Source organism: Cryptosporidium andersoni, assembly GCF_001865355.1.
Source record: "Cryptosporidium andersoni isolate 30847 chromosome Unknown contig_50, whole genome shotgun sequence".
NCBI lineage: Eukaryota > Apicomplexa > Conoidasida > Eucoccidiorida > Cryptosporidiidae > Cryptosporidium > Cryptosporidium andersoni.
In genome coordinates, this window is record NW_027122855.1 from 92346 (window position 1) to 114555 (window position 22210).

Below are 22210 nucleotides of genomic sequence, written 5' to 3' on the forward strand. Positions count from 1 at the left end.
GTCAGTCAAGTTTGATACAAAAATAACACTGTAAACTAGTTGTGATAATTAGTTAGAATTCATACTAATAAATTACAAACTCTGGAGCTAAGGATTCAAGCTGTTCTACTAACTTTTGTGTAGAGTTTATCCAATTATCAATTTTAGTTCCTAATAGTTGTAAACGTCCTTTATCTAATATATGTGGGTGGACCCAGTTAATTTCTACAGTACGAGAGGTTTGATCTATGTATCCATTTATAAGTTCCATATTGATTGCCTTCATTACAAGTAGCTCTATTTCTGTAATACTAACTCTACAATGGTCTGCAATTTCTTCAAATTTTAAAATACGTTCGTTTTTATCCTTCTTAAATGCTAAATCCATTAGAGCTAGTGTTGTTGTCTTCTTTATAATACATATTTGAGCTTCTGCTGTACATAATGGACTATTTTTGACATGATCCTTATGTTTTTCAATTGAAAACTTCAGCATGTCAATATCTCCTTCATGTAAGCTAACAAGAATATCTAAAATCCACGAAAATGACTTGATATTACACAATGTCTGCTCATCAATGTCCGTTTGTTGTTGATCTACCTGCTTAACCATATTACTAAAATTCTGAATTAGTGGATGTAAAATTAGTTCACCTAAATTAAAGATATTATCAGATATAATTGCAGCCACAATAATTTCATAAGCTAAACAAGGTTTATTACGTTGGGGAATTTCATCCAATGGAGTATAAGATAAGTATAGTAAAGCATGTTTGTAGAACATGTTAGGCCTATTGATTGTCTTTTCATAAGCTGCACAGGATCTATGATACATTGCAATTAAACAAGGTTCTGCTCCTCTTAGTTTGTCAAGCTTCTCAGCAACAAAATCTAGTAACTCGTTACATTGTAGACTCATATCAGCTCGCTTTGTTAGCTCGAAGGCTTTCAAAATTCTATGATATAAATCTGCTTGTATTTCAAATGGAGGTTCTACATTTCTGTGCTGAGTTAAAATAGTACTATTTACTTCACTATTGTCTTTTTCATAGTTAATATCTTGCTTTAATTTCTCTAAAAATGTAATATTATCATCTACAGGTAGTTCATTATTATCTATTACAAAACCTGCCAAAGTAGCAAACCTAAGGGGGTTGAAGTGCTGTCTTAAAGGTAGTATAGCACCAACAAAAAACTCGATTTTATCATATTTTTGGAACTCCAAATGTTCATTAGATAAATATTGGTAACAAAGCTCCATATATTGATGATATAGTTTTTTTTCTAAGTAATTTTTGAGAGTTGCTACTTGATTAGGGTCATTAGATCTCTTCAGTGACTCCTTCTCCAGTTGATCTAAAGGAGTTATAGTTCTAGCAAATAACTCATCGACTATAGATGATGCACAATTAATATCCATTGCTTTATTACTTTATATTAAAGTATTATTCCCTCTCTATTTGTCCCTTATCCCAGGAGTGGTCCAACTCACTTGATATGTGCCCCCAGCATGAGGTATCACGCGCGAGGTTTGGCTAAGTATAGGGAATTACAAATTTATTCACCAAAGATTAAATCTAAAGTCAGTAATGACTCAATATTAAGAAATCTGCGAAACAATTATGTCGAAGTTAATGAAACGTAAAGATACTAAGATTATACAACTGTCTAATTATAGTACTTCCTAAAACCTGATGTAGGGATATCAGTACATAATACTGTGTTAATACTAATGATATACTATTACTACTACCACACCCTTATATTTAAGTAATTTATAACAAGAGAAATGGAATACAAAATCTCATAATTCATAAATTTCATATGCCTATTATATCACTCCAGTATTCGGTATTTCCGTATTCGATATTTCAGCATTCGGCACTTCAGCGCCATAACAACTTATCTATATTGTATTAAAAACAATACGTAGATAAGTGTCTTACACATCAATTTCTTATTTCCAGTTAAGGCGTCAAGTTCACTTGTCTTCATTTTACCTGAAGACTGCAACGCTGATTATATTGCTATTGCAGCTATGATGTCTTCAGCATCGGTTGAAGATTTACATCTTCTGTGACCGACAAAGTGAGATAGCTGAGCTGTGCAGATCTTTAATGTGTTGGGACCACACTGTAGAATAGTTACTCCTAGACATTACTACTTAATAGGAAGGTACTTGGCAATTGGCTACTTAGTTGTAGGGAGACCTAATTATTATAGAATCTGCTTTGTCCCAAAGGTATATTATTGGTGTTTCCGCGTCTATTAGGACCACCTCTTTGATTAACTTTGTAGTGACTGGTACCCAACTTCGTCAACTCCGGTGGAATATCTTGCTTTGCCTCTCTTAACACACGTACGAGATCATTAGCAAGTCGACATTTATCAGCAGTGAAAAATGATAAGGAGACACCACTTGCTCCTGCACGACCTGTACGCCCAATACGATGAATATAATCTTCCATCTGATTAGGAAAGTCGTAGTTAACAACAAATGTGACATCTTTCACATCAAGACCCCGTGCTGCTACATCTGTAGCAATCATTATTGGGGAAGTACCATTCCTAAATTCATTTAATACCCAAGTTCTCTCTTCTTGCTTCTTATCACCATGTATACACAATGCTGGCCAACCTTCCAAGCGTAGTTCTCTAGTGAGTATATCTGCTCCTTTCTTAGTCTCACAAAATATTAGAACTTTAGAAGTAGGACTATTCATAACTTGATTCAAAAACATTCTTAATCTACCCTTCTTTTGGTATTCATCAACTACATCGATATATTGCTTAATATTATGAGAAGCTTTAAGTGTATCAATGGAACCAACATTAATATGTACAGGTTCCTCACGACATAAGTCACGAGCTAGTTTCTGAACCTCTTTTGGCCATGTTGCACTCCATAATAATGTCTGTCTATCTGGTCTAATTTGAGATACCAGTTTACGTATTTGTGGTTCAAATCCCATGTCAAGCATTCTATCAGCCTCGTCTAGTACTAGATAAGTTACTCTTGACAAATTTGTACAACCTTCTTCCAGAAAGTCAATTAGTCTTCCTGGGCAAGCAATACATATTTCAACGCCATTTCGCAAGGAAATTTGTTGTGATCTTTTAGGTACACCACCATATACTGCAGTATTTCTTATTCTCAATATATTTCCAAACCTGTTTGCTTGTTCACGAATTTGCTCAACAAGTTCACGTGTAGGAGCTAATATCAAACAAATAGGACCATCCCCATATCTTAATCTTGGTTGAGCACTAATATGTACCATTGATGGCAATAAAAATCCCAATGTTTTACCTGAACCTGTCTCAGCAATACCAATCATATCTCGTCCAGAGAGTGCAACTGGCCAACCTTGTACTTGGATAGCAGTTGGTTCTGTAAATCCAGCTCTATATAATGCATCAATAAGAAAATCTGGAAACGATGACTCATCAAAACTAGTTATTGGCTTCGGTACATTACTACCTGCTATTAGAGTAATTCTTTTACTTTTGCGTATTTCATTTGCTTCATCTTCACTCAACTTCGTGATATTCTGATGCTCAAAATAAAAATTCTTCTCAAATGGTATCAAGTACTGTGACTTCCAGTCAATTCGTACCAACCTATCACCCAATTCATGATGTTGGTATATTGAATTATTCCTAGTGTTCCCATTACTAAATCTACTAGGTAACTCTCTATTATTTATGTTATATTGGTTATTCCCATTAACCTTATTACTACCCTTTAATCCACCACAATTTCTTCCTTGTTGGTTATTATAATAAGGAAGCCCTTCATTTGTGGTTGCTGGATAAGGTGCTGAATAATGTCCATTATTAACAACTCCTGCCTGTACAGATGCTACTGAACTAGGCCAATTACTATGTCGCATCTTTTTTTTGACCAAGTTATCCAACAATTCAGAACCAACCTGAGTATTTTTGCTTCAAATGAATAAAAGTACTATTGTGGTTTCCACAAGTTTCTTTACAATACACAATTGTAAAGTAATGAGATACTGCCACTTACTCCACCCAACAATTACCTAATAGAAGAGTACCGCATTTTTGGTAAATCACGTCTCGATAATGGAGACAAGGGGAACCTCTGAATCTGGCGTGTTTAAAAATAAATGATATCCTCAGCATTTATAATCAAATATCAATTCAATTAGTCACTTCTTACCCTAAATTTCAGTACTGAAGTCTCAGACTTCTAAGGGTTTGTACTTAAATTGCAGAACAATAACTTACAATATTTATGATTAGCTCTTACTGGCCCAATCTAGTGAGAGTCCATAAGTAATCATCATTCATCTATGCTCACATTTGGTTCTCTAATAGCAAATTATATTAAGCCTATTAGGACCTTGATCAATTAGATATTGAATGCAGGGTTTGCATATGTGGAATTTGAGTTGCATGTAAATGCCAGCCAAGCTGGAAATTATCTTTACCGGTTCTTCCTCATCAATTGTATAGATTTTATGGAATATTTCTTTTTGAGTAAATTACTTATAAAAAGTATTTATAAGCAAGTTCTCACTATACAGAACTTATTTCTACTTAGGTGAGAGAGATTACACTAAGAGTATAGTACAGAAACGTTATTTACAGTAGCAATATATCTCGGGAGACTACAGAAGTTGTACTTTAAAAAAAACAAATCCTCCAAACCTAATTTCAAAATCCTGAATTGTCAGTTATAATAGAATAAGATATATTTGGCAAAAGAGGAGAGTACTTTTACCCCACGTGAGACAATTGCGCTAAACGATCTTCCTGTCTCTAGGGAGTTATTTAGCTTATATGACGCATTACAACCATTTGCATGCCTTTAAAGAGCTGAAATATCGGATGTAACTGAAGGATGTATAACGAACATGGATACAGAAGGCTAGCAAGATACTTCTCATCATCTTTTGAACAAGATACAGGTTTGTCATATAAACAAGTGGACAGATCTGCAGAATCAGATATCGGGTGGGTAACAAGTGATATAAGATTTAAAGAACTAAATTGGAACTCTTCTGCGAGGGATTCATCAAAAATTGAAGTTGGCTCATTAATAGACAGATTAGGTAGTGATTCTATTGAGGCTAACCCTGGTAATAGGCTAAATAACACTTTGAAAGATGCTCCTATAGCAGTAATTCCATGTGGGTTATTATATCCGAGAGTATTTATAGGGAATATTCCACCAAATATAAGCTTTGAAGTACTGAAAAACTTGATATTAACAGCAATAGATGATTGTAACAATTCATCTGGTTCTTTGATCTCACTAAACTATCAATCAAGTTATAAGGAATGGAGGACGGCATATGCTAGTTTAACAACTTGGAATAATGCTCAAAAAGTAATCCAGCATTTACATCTTAGACGGCACTTTAAAAATGTGCCATATCATAGACTAGTTGCATGTGTAGCTCCATACCCTCCCCCATCAGTCCTATCATCAAGTTTCGAATCGGCATATGATCCTGGTGAGGCAGAGTCGATTATTTTGGAGTTTCAAGAAATTAACAAGAAACTCTTATTGCATGAACCACGTGGTACCGAAATATGGCTTCCTTCATATAATCGTATTGAACGTAGTAGGAACTTTTGCAATATTTGGAACTGCTTTAAAAGAGATGAAATAAATAAAATAAGTACTAAGTGGATGCAGTACTATAAAGAAAATGGTACCTGTGATTACTGGGACTCGTTATCAGGGCATATGCAGTCACATATGCCAAGTAGTTCGTCTATGGAAGATAAACTACACTTGCCTACTACAATAACCTTGCTACGAGATGGACCTGGTGGAGCAAATTTATTTATATATGGAATTCCGAATGATTGGACAGAAGTTACGTTAATGCAACTATGTCAGAAATTTGGTCATATTGTTGGTATCAGATTACCTGCAGCAAATGACAATAATAAGCTAAACCGCTGTTTTGGCTTTATTAGCTATGATAATAAACCGTCTACTTGGGCAGCAATTAGGTCAATATCTGGCATCAAGTTTCTTGGAAAACCTCTGAAGTTACAACTAAAAGCAGGTGAAGATTCTCTATTACCCCTTACATTAAGACCAATTGTCGAAGGCTCAGCTAGAAACAAAAGTGGTGGTTCCTACGAGTACTCTGGATTTGGAGAATCTAGAAACAGAAATCAACAATACAAAAAGTTCTCATCTCCACATAATCACCCCTCCCAAGTTTGCAAAAACTCTTACAATAATTCACGCAGTTTTCCAAAAAATAAAGAGAGAGGTGATCAGACTCTATTTATTGGATCTAATCTATATCCTACTCATCCACAAACAAGTAAACATATGTCTTGCAATACCCTATCTACACCATCTACAACTACATCATCTCATATTTTCGGTTCATCATCAGCACTGATATTTTCGGACTTTTTCGATATACAGTCAACACCATCAACTCCAAGAGAGGATAGTCAGCATAATGTCAGTTATTTTCCAGATGACTCAAATAACTTAAATATTTTACTTAGAAATATTCTCTCACTGGATAATATAGGCAACTGTAAACTTTAGAGGTAATTTAATTTATGGATACCTCTTATTTAAGTTTAAGCTTTTGACATTAGTACTTTGAAATGCTAAGTAATATTGAAAGCTTTCTTGAATAATCGCTGTCTAAAAATATACCGCTTCTGACAACTTTTCTTAAAAATTGTAAATCTATTTTCTTCTTAATTTATTGTCTATGCCTCAATGGTTATATTTGAAGCTTTGATATCAAATAGACATAATAGTTCTTGTAGAAGAGGATACCTAGTACTTAATGATCATTGTAATGAATATAAAACAGAAGTATGCTTAAGAGACGAGGATACTACAGATAAAGAAATTAACGAGAATAGTAATACTTATCTCACTATTCATACTCCAACAATAAGTGTTCCTACTTTTAAAGGATATCCATTGTATATTTTACCGAAGATGAGAGATGACAAAGAAGTTTGTTCATTATTTAAAGATCTGGACTATTTACTTATTGGATACCCATTAGACTGTAGTACTTTGAATAATAATAGCAAAGTAGATTATTTAAAATACGAAGATATTTTTTCAGTGAAATGTAGTAGATGTAGACAGTTGAAATCACTCAATCTTCTTAAAAGGCCTGATTCACAGCTCTGCAATGGAGGTGAGATATTGTATCAAATGTTTCGTCAACCTCTGTATGACGATATATCTATATGGAATAGTGTAAATGATCTTATTTTGAGGACTAACAATGGTAGAGTTCAGATAAACTATAGAAACGTTATTGCTAGCATGGAAAAATTTAGACCTGTACTATACACTTCACCAGCAGAGGAATCAATCACAGAAATAAGTGGTAAGAATACCTCATTTAGAGCAATATCATTAGCTAATGATCAGCTAATTAAATTATTGGAATATCATTTGAATCTTGACTATAAAGCTGTTTGTGATTGTTCACACACTCCTGAAACACATTTTGATAACTGTAAATATGGAGAAACTTGCAAAGTGGAATCCCCAGTAAACTCTAGTAGTTCTTCAGTGTGTGAATCAATTAGACCAAACATTATTGCTAATATTCAGGGAGCACATTTTGAGAATTATAGAATTGCATCTTCATTAGGTATTTGGGACTTGTGCAAAGGTGCTGGTAAAGGTCTAGAGAATGTACAGTTTAACAAAGAACAGGGGACAGTGGAATTAAAGGAAGTACTACTAAGCCCCAGCAAAAAAGCTATGTTGTATGACAAAATTATAGCAGGTGTTACAATTGGTGGATTAGGTTACTCAGAGTCATCTTTTGTTAGGAAGAAGTGTATAAATTCTGTAGTAAAGTATCTACCAGAAGATAAAATCCGATTTTTATCTCTGAACTTAGGAAGTCCTATTGAAATCCTTCAAGCATTCTGGTTGGGTATTGATATAGTAGAGTGTCCATATATATACAAAAGTTCTCAAAGTGGTATTGCATTGGTATTTAATGTAGATGAATTCTGGTCAACAGAAAATGGTATAATATACAATAATGAAGATTTCGAAAATGTTAGGAAGTTTTTACTTGAAGAAGATTTCACTTCAAATAATACTGATAACCTATTATTTGGAGGTGCTCGTTATATAAATTTGTCAGATAGGAAATGTGAAATGGATTTTAGTTTGGTAGCCGATGATTCACCATTGCCATATTCAAGAGCATATCTTCATCACCTAATAAATTCGCGTGAAATGCTAGCATTTACTTCTTTATTTTTACATAATTATTGGAAATATCAAAAGCTCTTGCAGTCAATAAGAAGAGCAATTGAATTTGGGTTATATGAACAATTTGTTACTTGGTTTATTACTACACAAACAGAAAAATATATACACCCGACAAAGCTACCACAATTACCAACAGAAACATACACTGTGGATGATGCGAAGGAAGTCATATTAAACCACAATCATAAAGTAGGATGCTGAGGATCAATTTAACTTAAGATATTTGTACATTGATATTAAATTTGTACATTAATATTAAATTTGTACATTAATATTAAATTTGTACATTGATATTAATTTAGTAGTAATACCATCTTAACACTTCCAATATTAAGAATCTAGTTTATAATAAAACCTAGAAGTTACTACTATACGTTTATCTTAATTAGTTTATAATAGATTATTAAATTTATTCTAAATCTAGGTATTTATAGTTATTTTACACTACTAGTCTATATGTTACATATCTCCCTGCAGTTTCTGAAGGTCTAATTATCTTCACAACCTGGCTCTTTGCAAGTCCAAAGTATCTTGCAACAGGATCTGCATGTTGTATTCTAGGAAGCTGAGTTTCTTTAACCTTGTATCGTTCTAACAATTGAGATTTTTCCTCATCGCTTAGTAGAACATGTTTTGGGACAAGTTCATGTCTTGTTATGTTTACTAAGAGTTCATTTTCCAAGAAACTCTCAATATAATGTTTAGGTGCAGCATCTAATATTGCAACTTTGGCATGTGCGGTCAATACATTCTGTGATATTAGAATAGCTCGCTGTATATTATGTTCATCCATTTTCTCTACTATATCACGTATTGGTTTAACACCTGTTTTTTTTGATTCATCTGCAAAATAGCATATAATACGCTTGGTCTGATCTTGTTTATGTGATGCTACCATTAACATCCTTGAACGAAGCCTTTGATGTGATTCAAACCGTTCCTTAAACGTAGCAAATTGCTCATCCTTATCCTGACTTGAGACTATGTAACCACGATCTTCTAACATTTCACATAATGTCCTTCTAGCCCGAAAAAATCGAGTATCCGAATTATCCATATCTGCTAGACTTATATGACCCTAATCTAGACTACTTGTATCTAATATGTATTCAACACCTTTCTTGAAATATACACATCATTTATTTAAAAGGAAACAAGAATAAATGCGCCACAACTCTACTTTGTAGTATTACAGCTGTCTACTTTAGCGCAAAAAAGGATACAGAACAGTAATTTACACCTTTTAAGAGGATCTCCTGTTCTTTCCTTTGTAATATACAACTGTATACACCTCTAATATTAATTAACTAGTATGTGAGACAAAGTTATTAGATTAATTAGGAGTTATTACTCATGATCTTACAAATTGTAGATCTGCAGCTAGTTAGTTCTATTGCAATTTTACTTGTATAGTTACAAATTTAGATATAAATACTACTCATGGAAGTATTATTTACTGTAATTACGAGATTCTTTCTTATCCACTTTATATATTAATGAAGAGGTATCGTTGAAGTCTAATATATTTGACAAATCTATGGTGAGGTAAAGTACGCACAATTTACTTATTTGCACTTTAAGAGATTTACTCAAGAAATATGGAAAAACTTTTTAATGAATTGATTCAAGGCTTGAGGAAATTTCAGGATGAAAGTAATAAGAATATTCATTTATATGAAGGAGAGAATTTTATATTTTGGAAGACTACAAATATAAATTATCATACATTGCTAAGCTCACTACCAGATGGATATTTGCTTATTACTAAAAATCCAACTTCTAAGCTACTTGAAGTAAATGAACTCAACTCCAATATTTATAATGAATATATATCAACTGGAGATTATATAAACAAATGTAAACGAGTACTTTCTGATGATTGTAAAAATTTAAATAGGTTATGTCTTTGCGAGTTAATGAGGAATTCAATATCCAAGTATTATAGTAAGGTATTAGATACAAATACAATATATGATATTTCCAAATTTAAGACTTTAGAATCTTATGATAATAATTCAACATATAATAATAGAGATTTTGATTACTTAATAATTGAACCATACTTACTTCCAATAAAAATAAGCTATGTGAGAAATATAGTATCATATATATCTTTCAAAAGTTATGAATTATCATTACCCTTGGTGTTTTATGTAGAAGATGATAGAATTCCTCCAGAAGCTACCAAAGGTAAAAAAACTATTTATACAATACTGAAACCCAATACTAATAGTTACATCAAGTACAGCATATACTCAATATATGAATACTATGGAATACTTACTTCACTACTAAGAAAAGATGAAATAATAATGAATAATATAGATGTTGATAATACATGTAACTTAGAAAATAGAAAAATAAGTATTAATAAGGAACCCCTAAATAACATTACAATAAGTGAATTTATAACTAATTTAGATTGTAACCTAAACAACAAAGAAATGCCGAATATATGTATTGCATGTTCAAGATATGATATTTACAACAATTCAGCAATATACAAAAGATGTGAAGATAACTTCAATGTTTTGTATGACAAGTTTAGCATTGACAAAGTAATTAGAAATATCCCAGGACCATTTATATCTTTATTTGTTAGATGGTCGGTAAATCTTAAAGATCAATTATATCCTTGTATTCCAAAACCAACTATTAACAACATATATGATGGACTTTTTATAGCAAGGGTAGGCTCAGCTAAACATTCTCTTCTACCCAAACTATTTAAGGATATTGAAATCTTGGAGAAATTTATTGAAATCACCTCATTGTACAGTAAATCCAAAGAATATAGCAAAGTTAATAGTATGAGTTTGCATTTGATAGAGTCTAAATGCTCAAGTAATGGAAATATAAAGCTAAATGAATCTGAAGAACCTACTTTTTTTTTAAGAGGAGAATCTGTAAATTATGTATCATCTTTCATTAAACAGCTACTATGTATTTGGAGTCACTCTATATTACATGGTAAGCACAAACTTTCTGAAGTAAAGCAAATAGAAACAGAACAGTCAAATTTTAATTCTAATAGAAAATCACTTCTTCCCTTTTCAATAGATAGAATTGATATGGATTTTACTGATCATTTATGGCATTATTTGAAAAGATCTTATTGTATAAAGGATATATATGATACAATCAACTTAATTATTGAAGAACTTGAGGAATCATCCTTTTCTTCAAAAATAACTTCAAGACTATTACCATTTGTTCGTGATGATAATGAAACAATAATTGGTCAAATGACTAGATTGGTTATACAAATATCTAAACTTCAGCGTTTTGATAAAAATGAAAATGATGACAAAATAAAAGTACTGAAAAATAAATGGAAGAATTACAAACATAACTGGTGCTTAAATATTTCAATGATACCATTTATTATTATACAAATAGGTATTGAATGTATAATTAACGATATGAAGCTCGTAATTAAAAAGGCAGATCCTTCAATAGATGAAACACAATTAAAGTGGTATCTAGACTATATAAATACAAATATTCTAAATACAGATAGCGAAATAAATAACGAAGTAGCTATATACGAACATATAAATGAGAACATTACATCACGTATTAAACGACTACTTTGCACTTGCGAACTGGCATCCCTATGTCTACAAATAAAGATACCGTGGGATATTCTCCATAAGATTATGCATACAAGTCTTGAATATTATAAATATTGCAGTGAAATATCTTCACCTCTGTTTGCTTTGCCTATATATAACAAAAATATAATTAAACAATACATATCATCGAGGAGTCCAAACGATGTTGATATATCCGTGAATGACTATTTTAATATAAATTTTCAAAAAATTAATCCAATAGACATACCTGTAATTGGGAATAATCATAAACAAGAATCACTACAATGGTTTAATACATATCCTGTTAATTTATGGAATGTCTACTCTGAAATTGAGTTACCTAGCTCACAGAATCAAACTAGTAACAAAATACTTACTCATTATTCAGTACAAATAAAACAGAAAATAATGTAGAAAGCTATTTTAAGTACTATAAAGTAGTAAATAATAATTTTGAGCTATTAGAATCCTGCTTTGAAGTTGCAGTATGACAAGACTAAATTAGAATCTAGTGTTTTCTATTGGGTTTAGCTAACTTACTCATCAAGATTTGAAAATTATGAAATAGCTTATTAATCTTAACATTAATTTTTCAGATAACAAATTATGACATGGTCAGTATAAATTAATTGTAATTGATATATGGTATACAAATTATTATCCTTAAATAATTAAATACAATTGGACTCTAATTTAATCTTAGCTTTAAATTTTGTTAGGTAAATCTGAATATTATAATAATAAAAAGGAGAAAGGAAAAAGGTTTTTTTGGAAGCAAGAAATTAGGTATTAGCTTTCCCAAAAGTCACTTTTTTTTTTTTAATTTTTAATATCAAACTATTGTTAAAAAGAAATATGCTACCTTATTTTAATGTTTTCTAAATTATATTATTTAATTACTATTTAGAAATACTTTAAGTTCTACATGAGGATACTCTAATGAGGTTTTAATCGAAATAGTTACTCATAAACACATTTGTTACTGCAAAATCCTTAGAATCGATGTTATTCTGACTTGCTGAAAACTAAACAATTTTATTTATAAATTTCACTAAATTGTGATTGTAAAGAAATATCTAAATATTTAGTGTAGTAGGCTCGTTCCAAAATAGTTGAATATCGAATATTATCTTTATTCTAACGAGAAAATTCAATTAAACAGATATTTTATAATTGAAAGAATATAAAAAATAGATTGAAACAAACTTTTTACGTTTAGATTTAATCAATTAGATTGCTAATATTCCTTCAAAAAAACAATTTAATTCAAGATATTTACTACCTCTAATATTTTCAGTGCAAATACATACACCTATTCAATATGAAGTATATATAAATATTATGTAATTTCATTATATAAGTTAGTTTTATACCCTTAGCTTCAAATATATGAATAATTTCCATATTTTCAGTACAAATGCTTCATATTTAGTTACATAAAATTTATTTAAAAACTTATTAAATAAATTTCACTTTTTTAGGTCCTCATAATTTCTTATAATTTGTGTATTGCTGTCAAAATTTTGAATATACATCGTTCCAGTAGAAAGATCTATGCATTGACGTTGTTTAAGCAAATAAAATTTGTTGAGTTGTAAAATTAGTTTCTCACAAGATGAGTGATCAATAGTAGTAGTGCACTGAACGATATTTTTCTTTATATAATGGTAGATTACATCTTTGTCAGGTCTCACCCCTTTTATATCTCCATTTGGGTATACTAAAATACACCAGTTCAATCGTTTCCAAATAAGTCTCCTTGTATTCTTTGGACATTTTGAGGGATTATTATCACCTGTATATGCAATTTCTATAAGTCCGCTTGGATAATAAAATATTATTGCCTGCATATCATTTTGTGTATCTACTTCGTAAGGTGTTTCAATATTACACCATGGAGTATCATAATTTATAGGTAATGGTGGTAATGAATTCAATGAATTGGAGCTATCAAGTAAAAATATAGAACTTAGAAGTCCATAAAGTTCATCTAAATCTCTTTCAAAGTCATGAGATTCAAGGATACTCTGTATAATCTGATCTCGACTCTGTAATGAATATGTATTAGCCGTATGTGAATTTTCATATGATTGAAAGTTTTTCTCCTTAACTTTTAATTCATCTATCTTGGAATAGGGTCCTTTTCTCAAGATCTCTTGGTTAGATAAATTATTAGAGTGCTCATTATTTTCATTGGATGCCTTTATTGGTTTCGTAGTATTTAATTTTGATTTCTTTAATTGGTTAATACTATTAATTGTATTATTTTTTTCTTTATTTCTTATCTCTTTAAGTAGACGCTGAATTTCAATATCCTTTCTTTTAATTTCCATCTTTAACCTTGTTATTAGTTCATTATTCTTTATTTTTTCCCTAACCATCTTCATCTTTTCATCTTCCATTCTTTTTTTTTCATCTTCAAATTCCTTAGTTATTTTTTCATATTTTTTATTAAATTCATTCTCCAAATTTTGTCTAAGAACAACTAATTGTTTTTGTTCCTTCTCAACCTCTTTCTTCTTGTTTATCAAGTCTTGATGAGCTTGATGGACACGCTCCATTTGCTTATCTAAAACACTAAGTTTTTCATGAATCATATTATCTAATGTTATCTTACTATCTCCTATTGTATTTTTTCCAAGTTGTGAAGATTTATTTATAGTATTACTTACAATATGTTCATCAATGCGCCCCTTTAATTCAGGTTGCTTAATTTCTCTCCTAATTGAATTATTACTAAGTTTTTCATTCTTCTTTCTTGTATTACTAATTACTAATGATTTCCCCTGACCTTTTCTTAAAAATGGTTTTGGTGTTATACAGTTCTTATTAGTATAAGATTCCAAATTTGCCTTAGTATTATCATCTTCTTTATTAGCTTCAAACTTATTACCATAGTAGTCCCAATTATTATTATCATCGGAAATATTGACTGGGGTATTTTCTAATTCGGCAATAAAGTCTGGTTCAAAAAACATACTGCTATCCATATCACATTCTGCTCCATGCTCTTCATAGTCCAGATATTTCATAACTCAAGTTGCAGTAAATCCTAACGTTGTAAAAAAGTAGTTTCCAATCTTTTCAAGTTATTATCGGGATTCATTAAATATTTAAGTAGGTAAAGTATTACGTTCATACACGAGTTTACTTTTGTCCTAACTCGCTACTATTATTTATAGTATAAGAGATTCAAGGCGCCTTAACCATATACCGCTACTGTGACTATTAAAAATATAATTATACTTTTAGACTCTGCAAAATCCGGAACTTATTCTATTGCTACCAAGTACATTTTCCTTACAAATTTGAAAATAGTCTGTTCTTTTTCCTCCACTAAATATAATGAAATATTAAGTATTGGTGCTCAAATATTAATTTTAAAATGAGAATTCCATTTTCAACAGTTCTTATATATAATTATTCGATACTTAATAATATCAACTCTCCGAAATATCAGTAGGAAAAAGGTTGAAAAAAAAAAAAATAAAAATTCATAAATTAGTAACTAGTACGATATTAACCGCCTTAAAATATACCGGGGTTATACAAACCCAATATATAGTCTGTAGATACGTCTTTAACGTTGACAATTTCTGGTATCTTTTTATTTAGATAATCTAATAAATATACATTTAATTTAACTTCTCTATATGATCTATTTGTCACTTCTGAACCATATATATCGCATATTTCAGTTATAGAACATATGAGATATAATTTAATCTGCTGCAGAGACTTTTCTGAATGAGAAATATTTGGTATTAAATTTTTATTAACCCAGTCGACTTCAGAAAAAAACAGTAAAATCCCAAACTCAGAATTTGCATATATATATATTACATCTAGTATAATATTAAATAAACCTTGTCTGAAAGTAATAATGGTTGAAAGTGACTCATTATGACTAGTACCTGAAAGAAGCCATGATATTTGTTCAAGTATTTGCCTTATATTATCTGTAAATACTATATTCATAATATATTCAACTGATATTGGTAGTGCAACGTATTTTTTTAACTTCATCTCCATAAGTTTTAATAGTACATGATAACCTCCATAATGAAATGGGTTACGTAATAGTAAACTAATAACCCATTTATCAAATAATTCATTAATATTGTCTAATTCAAAGCTATAATTGTTAAATATATCAGGATAAAGATCAAATATTAACCATCTAGTAAATCCCCATGCATAGTAATGATGCGGATAATTATCTAATTGATGCTGCAGAAAGTTAGAATGGAAGTTCTTAATCCATTCGACAATAATAATACCATTACTCACAGTATCACTAGTTAATTCATTCATATTAATTGTTAGACTTAACATATTTTTAGTCAAATATTCTAAATAATCCCATATTTCACTCGATTTAGGTGCTTTATCCAGTGCAATTCTAACAAAAACCACTTCATATTCAAAAAACTGTTTAATTTTATTTGACATATCAGATTCAAAATTTAATAAATATCTAGTTTGACAATACCTATTACACCATATAGTAGGATTAGAACTATCTAGGAGTATAAGTAAAGAAATCAAATCCCAAAAAATACATCCAAACTTAACCTCAGAAATAATTATATCTGGATATAAAATTGATCTCGTAATATTTTTCTTGTTGTAGTTGGAATGTAACAATTTCACACAATATTCTTGAATTGTGATATTCCTTGCTTTATGATCACTTATATATTCAAGTATTTCTGTAATAATTGAATTTTTAAATTGATTGCATATAACCAAATACTTCTCAGTTTCAATATATGTAATATTATCAAGGTTATTAGCTCCTATAGTTATGGTGTCTATGAAGTCTATCCCATGAAGAAAAATATATTCATTATTGCTTCTTATGATTTCTGATAAATAATTAAGTAAGACCAATGATTTTTCAGGATAATTAGATTTCATGACAGACATGGAAAGTGTTTAAAACATCCATGATCTGATTATAAAGATCAAACTATCGTGATTAACCTTTGTAAAGGTTAAATATATCCCTTATGATCCAGCAATAATATATACCGCTTTGCTTTTGTTTCAATTACATTATTGTTAAGACTAAAGATATAGTTCAAATATTACAAATTTTTACCTTTGTTATTATATACTAAATAAATTATTTAAGAGTTTATGTGAAAGCGAATGTCAAATTTAGTGATTTTCTTTCTTTTTTATGTTACATGTTCTAGTTAAATATACTAGTGCAATAAATAATACTACTAATCTAAAAGTACCCTGTACACATAAGATAGAACCAGAATGTAAATCTAATATAATAACATATACAAATAGTTCCTATAGATATTCAACGAGATATTTTAATGAATCAGCTACATTACCTTCCCAAAGTGATTTTAATATACAAATGCAAATAAAACCCAGTACCCTTTATTTCTACACCCAATAAAAGCATAGTGGTTATATCCAATAACAGTTTAGATAATTATGAAATAGGGAACTCTTCTCTAAAAAAGAATATATCTAAGTTTGATTCAAGAAAAGTACACATCTTCAAAGCGATTAATGATAATGTTGTATTAGGATACTCTACTAAAAAGTCTAATACTATTAGTAAAGGTGGTAAGAAGCACTGGAAATAAAAAACTGAGAAATTCTTTTACATCTGAAGTTAGATTGGGGTGTCAATGTTATTGTAGTTCTTGTTTTAATACCTGTGCATTGAGAAATTACAAATATGTACGTAAAAATCCATTAATTGTACAAAAAGTAGAATGGGAGCCTAAAGTACTATATGGTCCATTTAGAAATCCACTAGATCCATTTGATCGTATAAAAGGTCCTAGATATATTATACCATGTACTGGGAAATTTAATCCTATTTGTAGTAATGATGGTAATACTTACCCTAATCCTTGTTTATCTGGAAATGCACAATGAGAAGATGAACAATTAGAATTTTTATATTGGGCAATTTGCAATCAAAATTCTTTCAATACAACTAATATAACTCTTTAAAGTGATATTTCGTATATAGATGAAATATTAGTCACCTAATGATCCCTAGTCCAGTAACAACCTATATATAATTATCTGATTTATATGATACTAAATTATAGAGAGAATCCTTAATCCATCCAACAATATTGATAATACTATAGATAGAATACTCAATTTATTTCTGTCTATACTAACTATTTTATATATTTAAATTACTTATAATTTTTATCCTATTGAAAAAAAAAAGTGTTTATAATTTTCTCTTCTAGTTTCTAGAAATATGTTAATAGTAACGAGAATCCCTTAAAATAATTAGATACAATAACAAATATGGGGAATATTTAGATTATCCATAATTTGATTATAAAGAGAAAATTTCTCATTATTAATATTAACTTAGCTCCAATATACTGCTTTTGATGCAGTATCAAAACAACAGTAATACTATGTACCGCCCTGTTTATAATTAAGTAACGAGTGTGATGGTGGCTTATAGCTTGGAGCTTAAATACTTTCTATAGTTCATTCTGTTTAACATCTAAATTATTTTGTAATTTTAATGAAAATAAATATGGCAGGTCTAATAATGCTTTTATTTTGTATATTACAGATTTTACTCAAATATACTAACGCAAGGATTGGTGGTAGTAACTTACAAATAATTTGTCCATATGAAATAAAGCCAGTATGTGGATCTAATGGCGTGACATATAGAAATATTTGTTATCTAAGCTTGGTAAGATACTTTGATGACTCAGTTGCACTACTTCATCCAGGCATTTGTGATATAAGAATGCCAATGAAATTTGGCTCACTTGATTTTATTTTAAGTTCAAATAACAACACAATAATTATGTTTAATAATACTTTAAACAATTATGATGAAGTGAATTCTTTTGTTGAAGAGAATAGATCTATATTTACTTCAGAGATACCTTGTCTTTTCAAAATTATGAGTGATAAACTTGTATTGAAATACTTACCTAGGAAAGCTGTTATTGAAATAAACATAGAAAGAGATACAAAAAGTAAAGACTGCACCCATGTTTTGACAAATGAAGTGAATATATTATGTGCGAGTGATGGTAAATCTTACATTAATATTTTTGAATTTGAAAATGCTAAGTGTAAAGATGAAGATTTATTTATTCTGCATATGGGAGAGTGTAACCCCGAAACACTATATGATCCATTTAGAAATCCACCAGGTCCATTTGATCGTGTAAGAGGTCCTGATTGTATTAAGCCATGTACTAGGGAATTTAATCCTATTTGTGGTAATGATGGAAAAACTTATAGTAACCTTTCTGAATTTAGAAATGCACAATGTGAAGATAAACAATTGGAATTTTTATATTGGGGAACATGTAATAATAATATAGTTAATATAAATAATACAAATAAAATAAATAATCAAACTGAACTATATAGAGATCCACCAGGTCCATTTGATCGTGTAAGAGGTCCTGATTGTGTAACACCATTTATTACATTAGATCTAAATTATATATGTGGTACTGATGGAAAAACTTATAGTAACCTTTCTGAATTTAGAAATGCACAATGTGAAGATGAACAATTGGAATTTTTATATTGGGGAACATGTAATAATAATATAGTTAATATAAATAATACAAATAAAATAAATAATCAAACTGAACTATATAGAGATCCACCAGGTCCATTTGATCGTGTAAGAGGTCCTGATTGTATTAAGCCATGTACTATGGAATTTAATCCTATTTGTGGTACTGATGGAAAAACTTATAGTAACCTTTCTGAATTTAGAAATGCACAATGTGAAGATGAACAATTAGGATTGTTATATTGGGGGATTTGCAATCAAAATCTCTTCAATATAACGAATATAACTCCTACAATTTCCATAAATAATATTGAGAATATAAATAAAACATTAATTAATAAGTAATTTCCAATATGTAAAAGTAACATTTGTTTAATTGATACTATAAAAAGTTATAATGGAGTCCTTAATCTATCCAATAATAGTAATCATTATTTCAGAGTAATTTTAGTTTATTCATATTGATCAATAGAATTGAAATATTTAGTAAAATATTCTCAGTAGTCTTATATTTCATCCTATCTAGTTATTCTATTAAATTTTCATACTTCTGTGTTTAATCATTTATATCTTTAAATATTTCTGTGATAATGGAGTCTCTAAACTAATTACACATAAACAGGAATTTGCTCATTTTAGTATATATAATTTTATTAAAGTTTCAATTTTATTGTCTATAAAATTTTTTATAGAAGAAATATTCATTATTCTTTCTTCTAATGTTATAAATAATTGTTACCAAACATTTTTCAAAATAACTAGATATTATAATAAGTACGAAGGATATTTAGACTATAATTTCATCATAAACATCAGAATATAATCTTTAGTGTTTATTTAGATAAAATATACTACTTTTAATGCAGCAACAAAGTAGTGCATTATATATGGTCTAGTACTTGACTCTAGTAATGAGAATACTATTGTTAGACCTGTAAGTACAATGTCGAATTATAGTATTCCATATACTTTGTTTTATATATTAATTAAATTATTTTATCATTTTTATAAAAATAAATATGAGAAATCTAATGAATTTTTTTTTCATCTTGTATTCCAAGGACCTAATTAAATAATACTAATACAAGAATTAGTACTATTCACTTATATATATATCTTTTCTACAATAAGATAAAATTATGAGTTTAGTGATACAACAGAAGTATTTGTTTCCTGAACTTTGAAAAATACTTTGATAAGTCATTTTCACTAATTTATCAAAGTTCTTATGATAAAAAAAAAGTGTTAATGAAATATGACTTCCTTAAATCCATTCTAATATCTTATAAAAATTAACTTATATCTATATCTAAAATTTTATTTAAATAAAAATGTTTGTTTTATTAAAAATAATAGATCCATATTCAATTAAAAAACTGTATAAACTGTTACAATATAAACGATCCTGTGTTAAAATACTATAATCAAAAATATTCTATTGAAACAAAATTTGAAGTATAAAAAATTAAAAATAAGAAATGTGTTTATTCTTTCACAAGTGAATTTAAATATCATTATCTAATTAATGAAAATTCTTACACTAATACTTGTTAATTTAGAAATGATAAATGTATAAATAAAAGTTTATAAATTCTACAGATAATGAAATGAAAATATGAATTATTAAATAATCTATCTAAAAATATACTTGATTCACTTAATCATGTAATATATACTATTCATTTGACATTTGCTGCACTAAATATCCACCTTATTCATGCTAACAGTGGTTTAAATTAATTACTCGCAATTTAGAAATAGACAATATAAATGAGCATATAAGAGTTTGAAGATTAAATAAGTTGTTAATTAAAACCTTGTGTTTCTTATTTTTTAACCTGCACAAGATATATTTAAACATTAAATCTACAATACAGATAATTCACTAAATATATTTGATTGTATAAGAGGTTGTAAATGTACTAAACTATGCACTATAAAATTGAATCCTATTATTTGTAATGATAATAATATTTAATAAAAGAATTGTATTTAGAAATATACAATTTACAAATGGAAAATTAAAATTATTATTATTGAATGGTTTACAATAATTCACTCAACGTAGCTATTACTAAAACTTTTAAAAACTTGACTAAGGATATCAAATCACAGCTACTTAAAGATAAGTTTTATTTATCTGATTAATTTGATTGTTTAAGAAATTTTGTGATAATATTATACTGGCTATATCACTCATGGATTTCTTTTATGATAATTATTGACAATCTGATGTAGTATACATGAATTTAAAGATTCTTACTTTTTGCAAAGAATTATAATTCTAGTATAATAACGTGAATCTTATGATAATAAAATCTTATCACATCTTAGTCAAAAAAAGAAATAAAATTTGTTAGTTTTATATGTTTTAGTTATATATATACTGTAATTGTAATGATATCATATATACTAATAGTATTTTTGGACTCATTATAATGCAGCTTAAAGAGTAAGAAATTAATATCAATATTTGAATGTTTTTTTAAGTATACTATAATATTAATTAAAATTGTTTATTGTTATAACCAATTTATTTTTTATAATAAAAAAATATGACTTGGAGTAAAAAATCTTTAACAAATTAAAACTTTTGAACTAACATTTGCCTTATAGTACAAAAGAACAAATTTGATTTATTGCACTTACAGTCTGAGCAATTATGAAATCAAATAGAATAAAGACGATATCAATCTAATTGAACAAGTTTAATGTACTTTTTTTTCTTAAGAATTCTTGTAAATCACTTGTTAAAGAATAAAGTACCTAATTTATATTAAACTATCATATATACCTTAATTATTAATT

General features: G+C 28.9%; 9 protein-coding genes across 9 annotated transcripts; 4 read left to right on the forward strand and 5 right to left on the reverse strand.

The window, feature by feature from the left end:
* Positions 1–64: 64 nt before the first annotated feature.
* cand_007790 (PCI domain-containing protein) lies at positions 65–1399 on the reverse strand (the record flags this gene model as incomplete). Its single annotated transcript, XM_067211019.1, has 1 exon — positions 65–1399. One exon carries the CDS (start codon positions 1397–1399, stop codon positions 65–67), a length of 1335 nt encoding a protein of 444 aa, XP_067067879.1.
* Positions 1400–2189: 790 nt separating this feature from the next.
* On the reverse strand, positions 2190–3872 carry cand_007800 (DEAD DEAH box helicase family protein; the record flags this gene model as incomplete). Its single annotated transcript, XM_067211020.1, has 1 exon — positions 2190–3872. The coding sequence occupies one exon, from the start codon at positions 3870–3872 to the stop codon at positions 2190–2192; it is 1683 nt and encodes a 560-aa protein (XP_067067880.1).
* Positions 3873–4849: 977 nt separating this feature from the next.
* cand_007810 (RNA recognition family protein) lies at positions 4850–6532 on the forward strand (the record flags this gene model as incomplete). Its single annotated transcript, XM_067211021.1, has 1 exon — positions 4850–6532. One exon carries the CDS (start codon positions 4850–4852, stop codon positions 6530–6532), a length of 1683 nt encoding a protein of 560 aa, XP_067067881.1.
* Positions 6533–6712: 180 nt separating this feature from the next.
* cand_007820 (queuine tRNA-ribosyltransferase family protein) lies at positions 6713–8452 on the forward strand (the record flags this gene model as incomplete). Its single annotated transcript, XM_067211022.1, has 1 exon — positions 6713–8452. One exon carries the CDS (start codon positions 6713–6715, stop codon positions 8450–8452), a length of 1740 nt encoding a protein of 579 aa, XP_067067882.1.
* A 238-nt stretch (positions 8453–8690) lies between these two features.
* cand_007830 (DNA-directed RNA polymerase 2) lies at positions 8691–9308 on the reverse strand (the record flags this gene model as incomplete). Its single annotated transcript, XM_067211023.1, has 1 exon — positions 8691–9308. One exon carries the CDS (start codon positions 9306–9308, stop codon positions 8691–8693), a length of 618 nt encoding a protein of 205 aa, XP_067067883.1.
* Positions 9309–9849: 541 nt separating this feature from the next.
* Positions 9850–12261, forward strand: cand_007840 (uncharacterized protein; the record flags this gene model as incomplete). Its single annotated transcript, XM_067211024.1, has 1 exon — positions 9850–12261. The coding sequence occupies one exon, from the start codon at positions 9850–9852 to the stop codon at positions 12259–12261; it is 2412 nt and encodes an 803-aa protein (XP_067067884.1).
* A 1055-nt stretch (positions 12262–13316) lies between these two features.
* On the reverse strand, positions 13317–14879 carry cand_007850 (uncharacterized protein; the record flags this gene model as incomplete). The annotated part of the gene is made up of 1 exon (XM_067211025.1): positions 13317–14879. The coding sequence occupies one exon, from the start codon at positions 14877–14879 to the stop codon at positions 13317–13319; it is 1563 nt and encodes a 520-aa protein (XP_067067885.1).
* Positions 14880–15375: 496 nt separating this feature from the next.
* Positions 15376–16767, reverse strand: cand_007860 (uncharacterized protein; the record flags this gene model as incomplete). The annotated part of the gene is made up of 1 exon (XM_067211026.1): positions 15376–16767. One exon carries the CDS (start codon positions 16765–16767, stop codon positions 15376–15378), a length of 1392 nt encoding a protein of 463 aa, XP_067067886.1.
* Positions 16768–18376: 1609 nt separating this feature from the next.
* On the forward strand, positions 18377–19747 carry cand_007870 (kazal-type serine protease inhibitor domain-containing protein; the record flags this gene model as incomplete). Its single annotated transcript, XM_067211027.1, has 1 exon — positions 18377–19747. One exon carries the CDS (start codon positions 18377–18379, stop codon positions 19745–19747), a length of 1371 nt encoding a protein of 456 aa, XP_067067887.1.
* Between the last annotated feature and the right edge of the window lie 2463 nt (positions 19748–22210).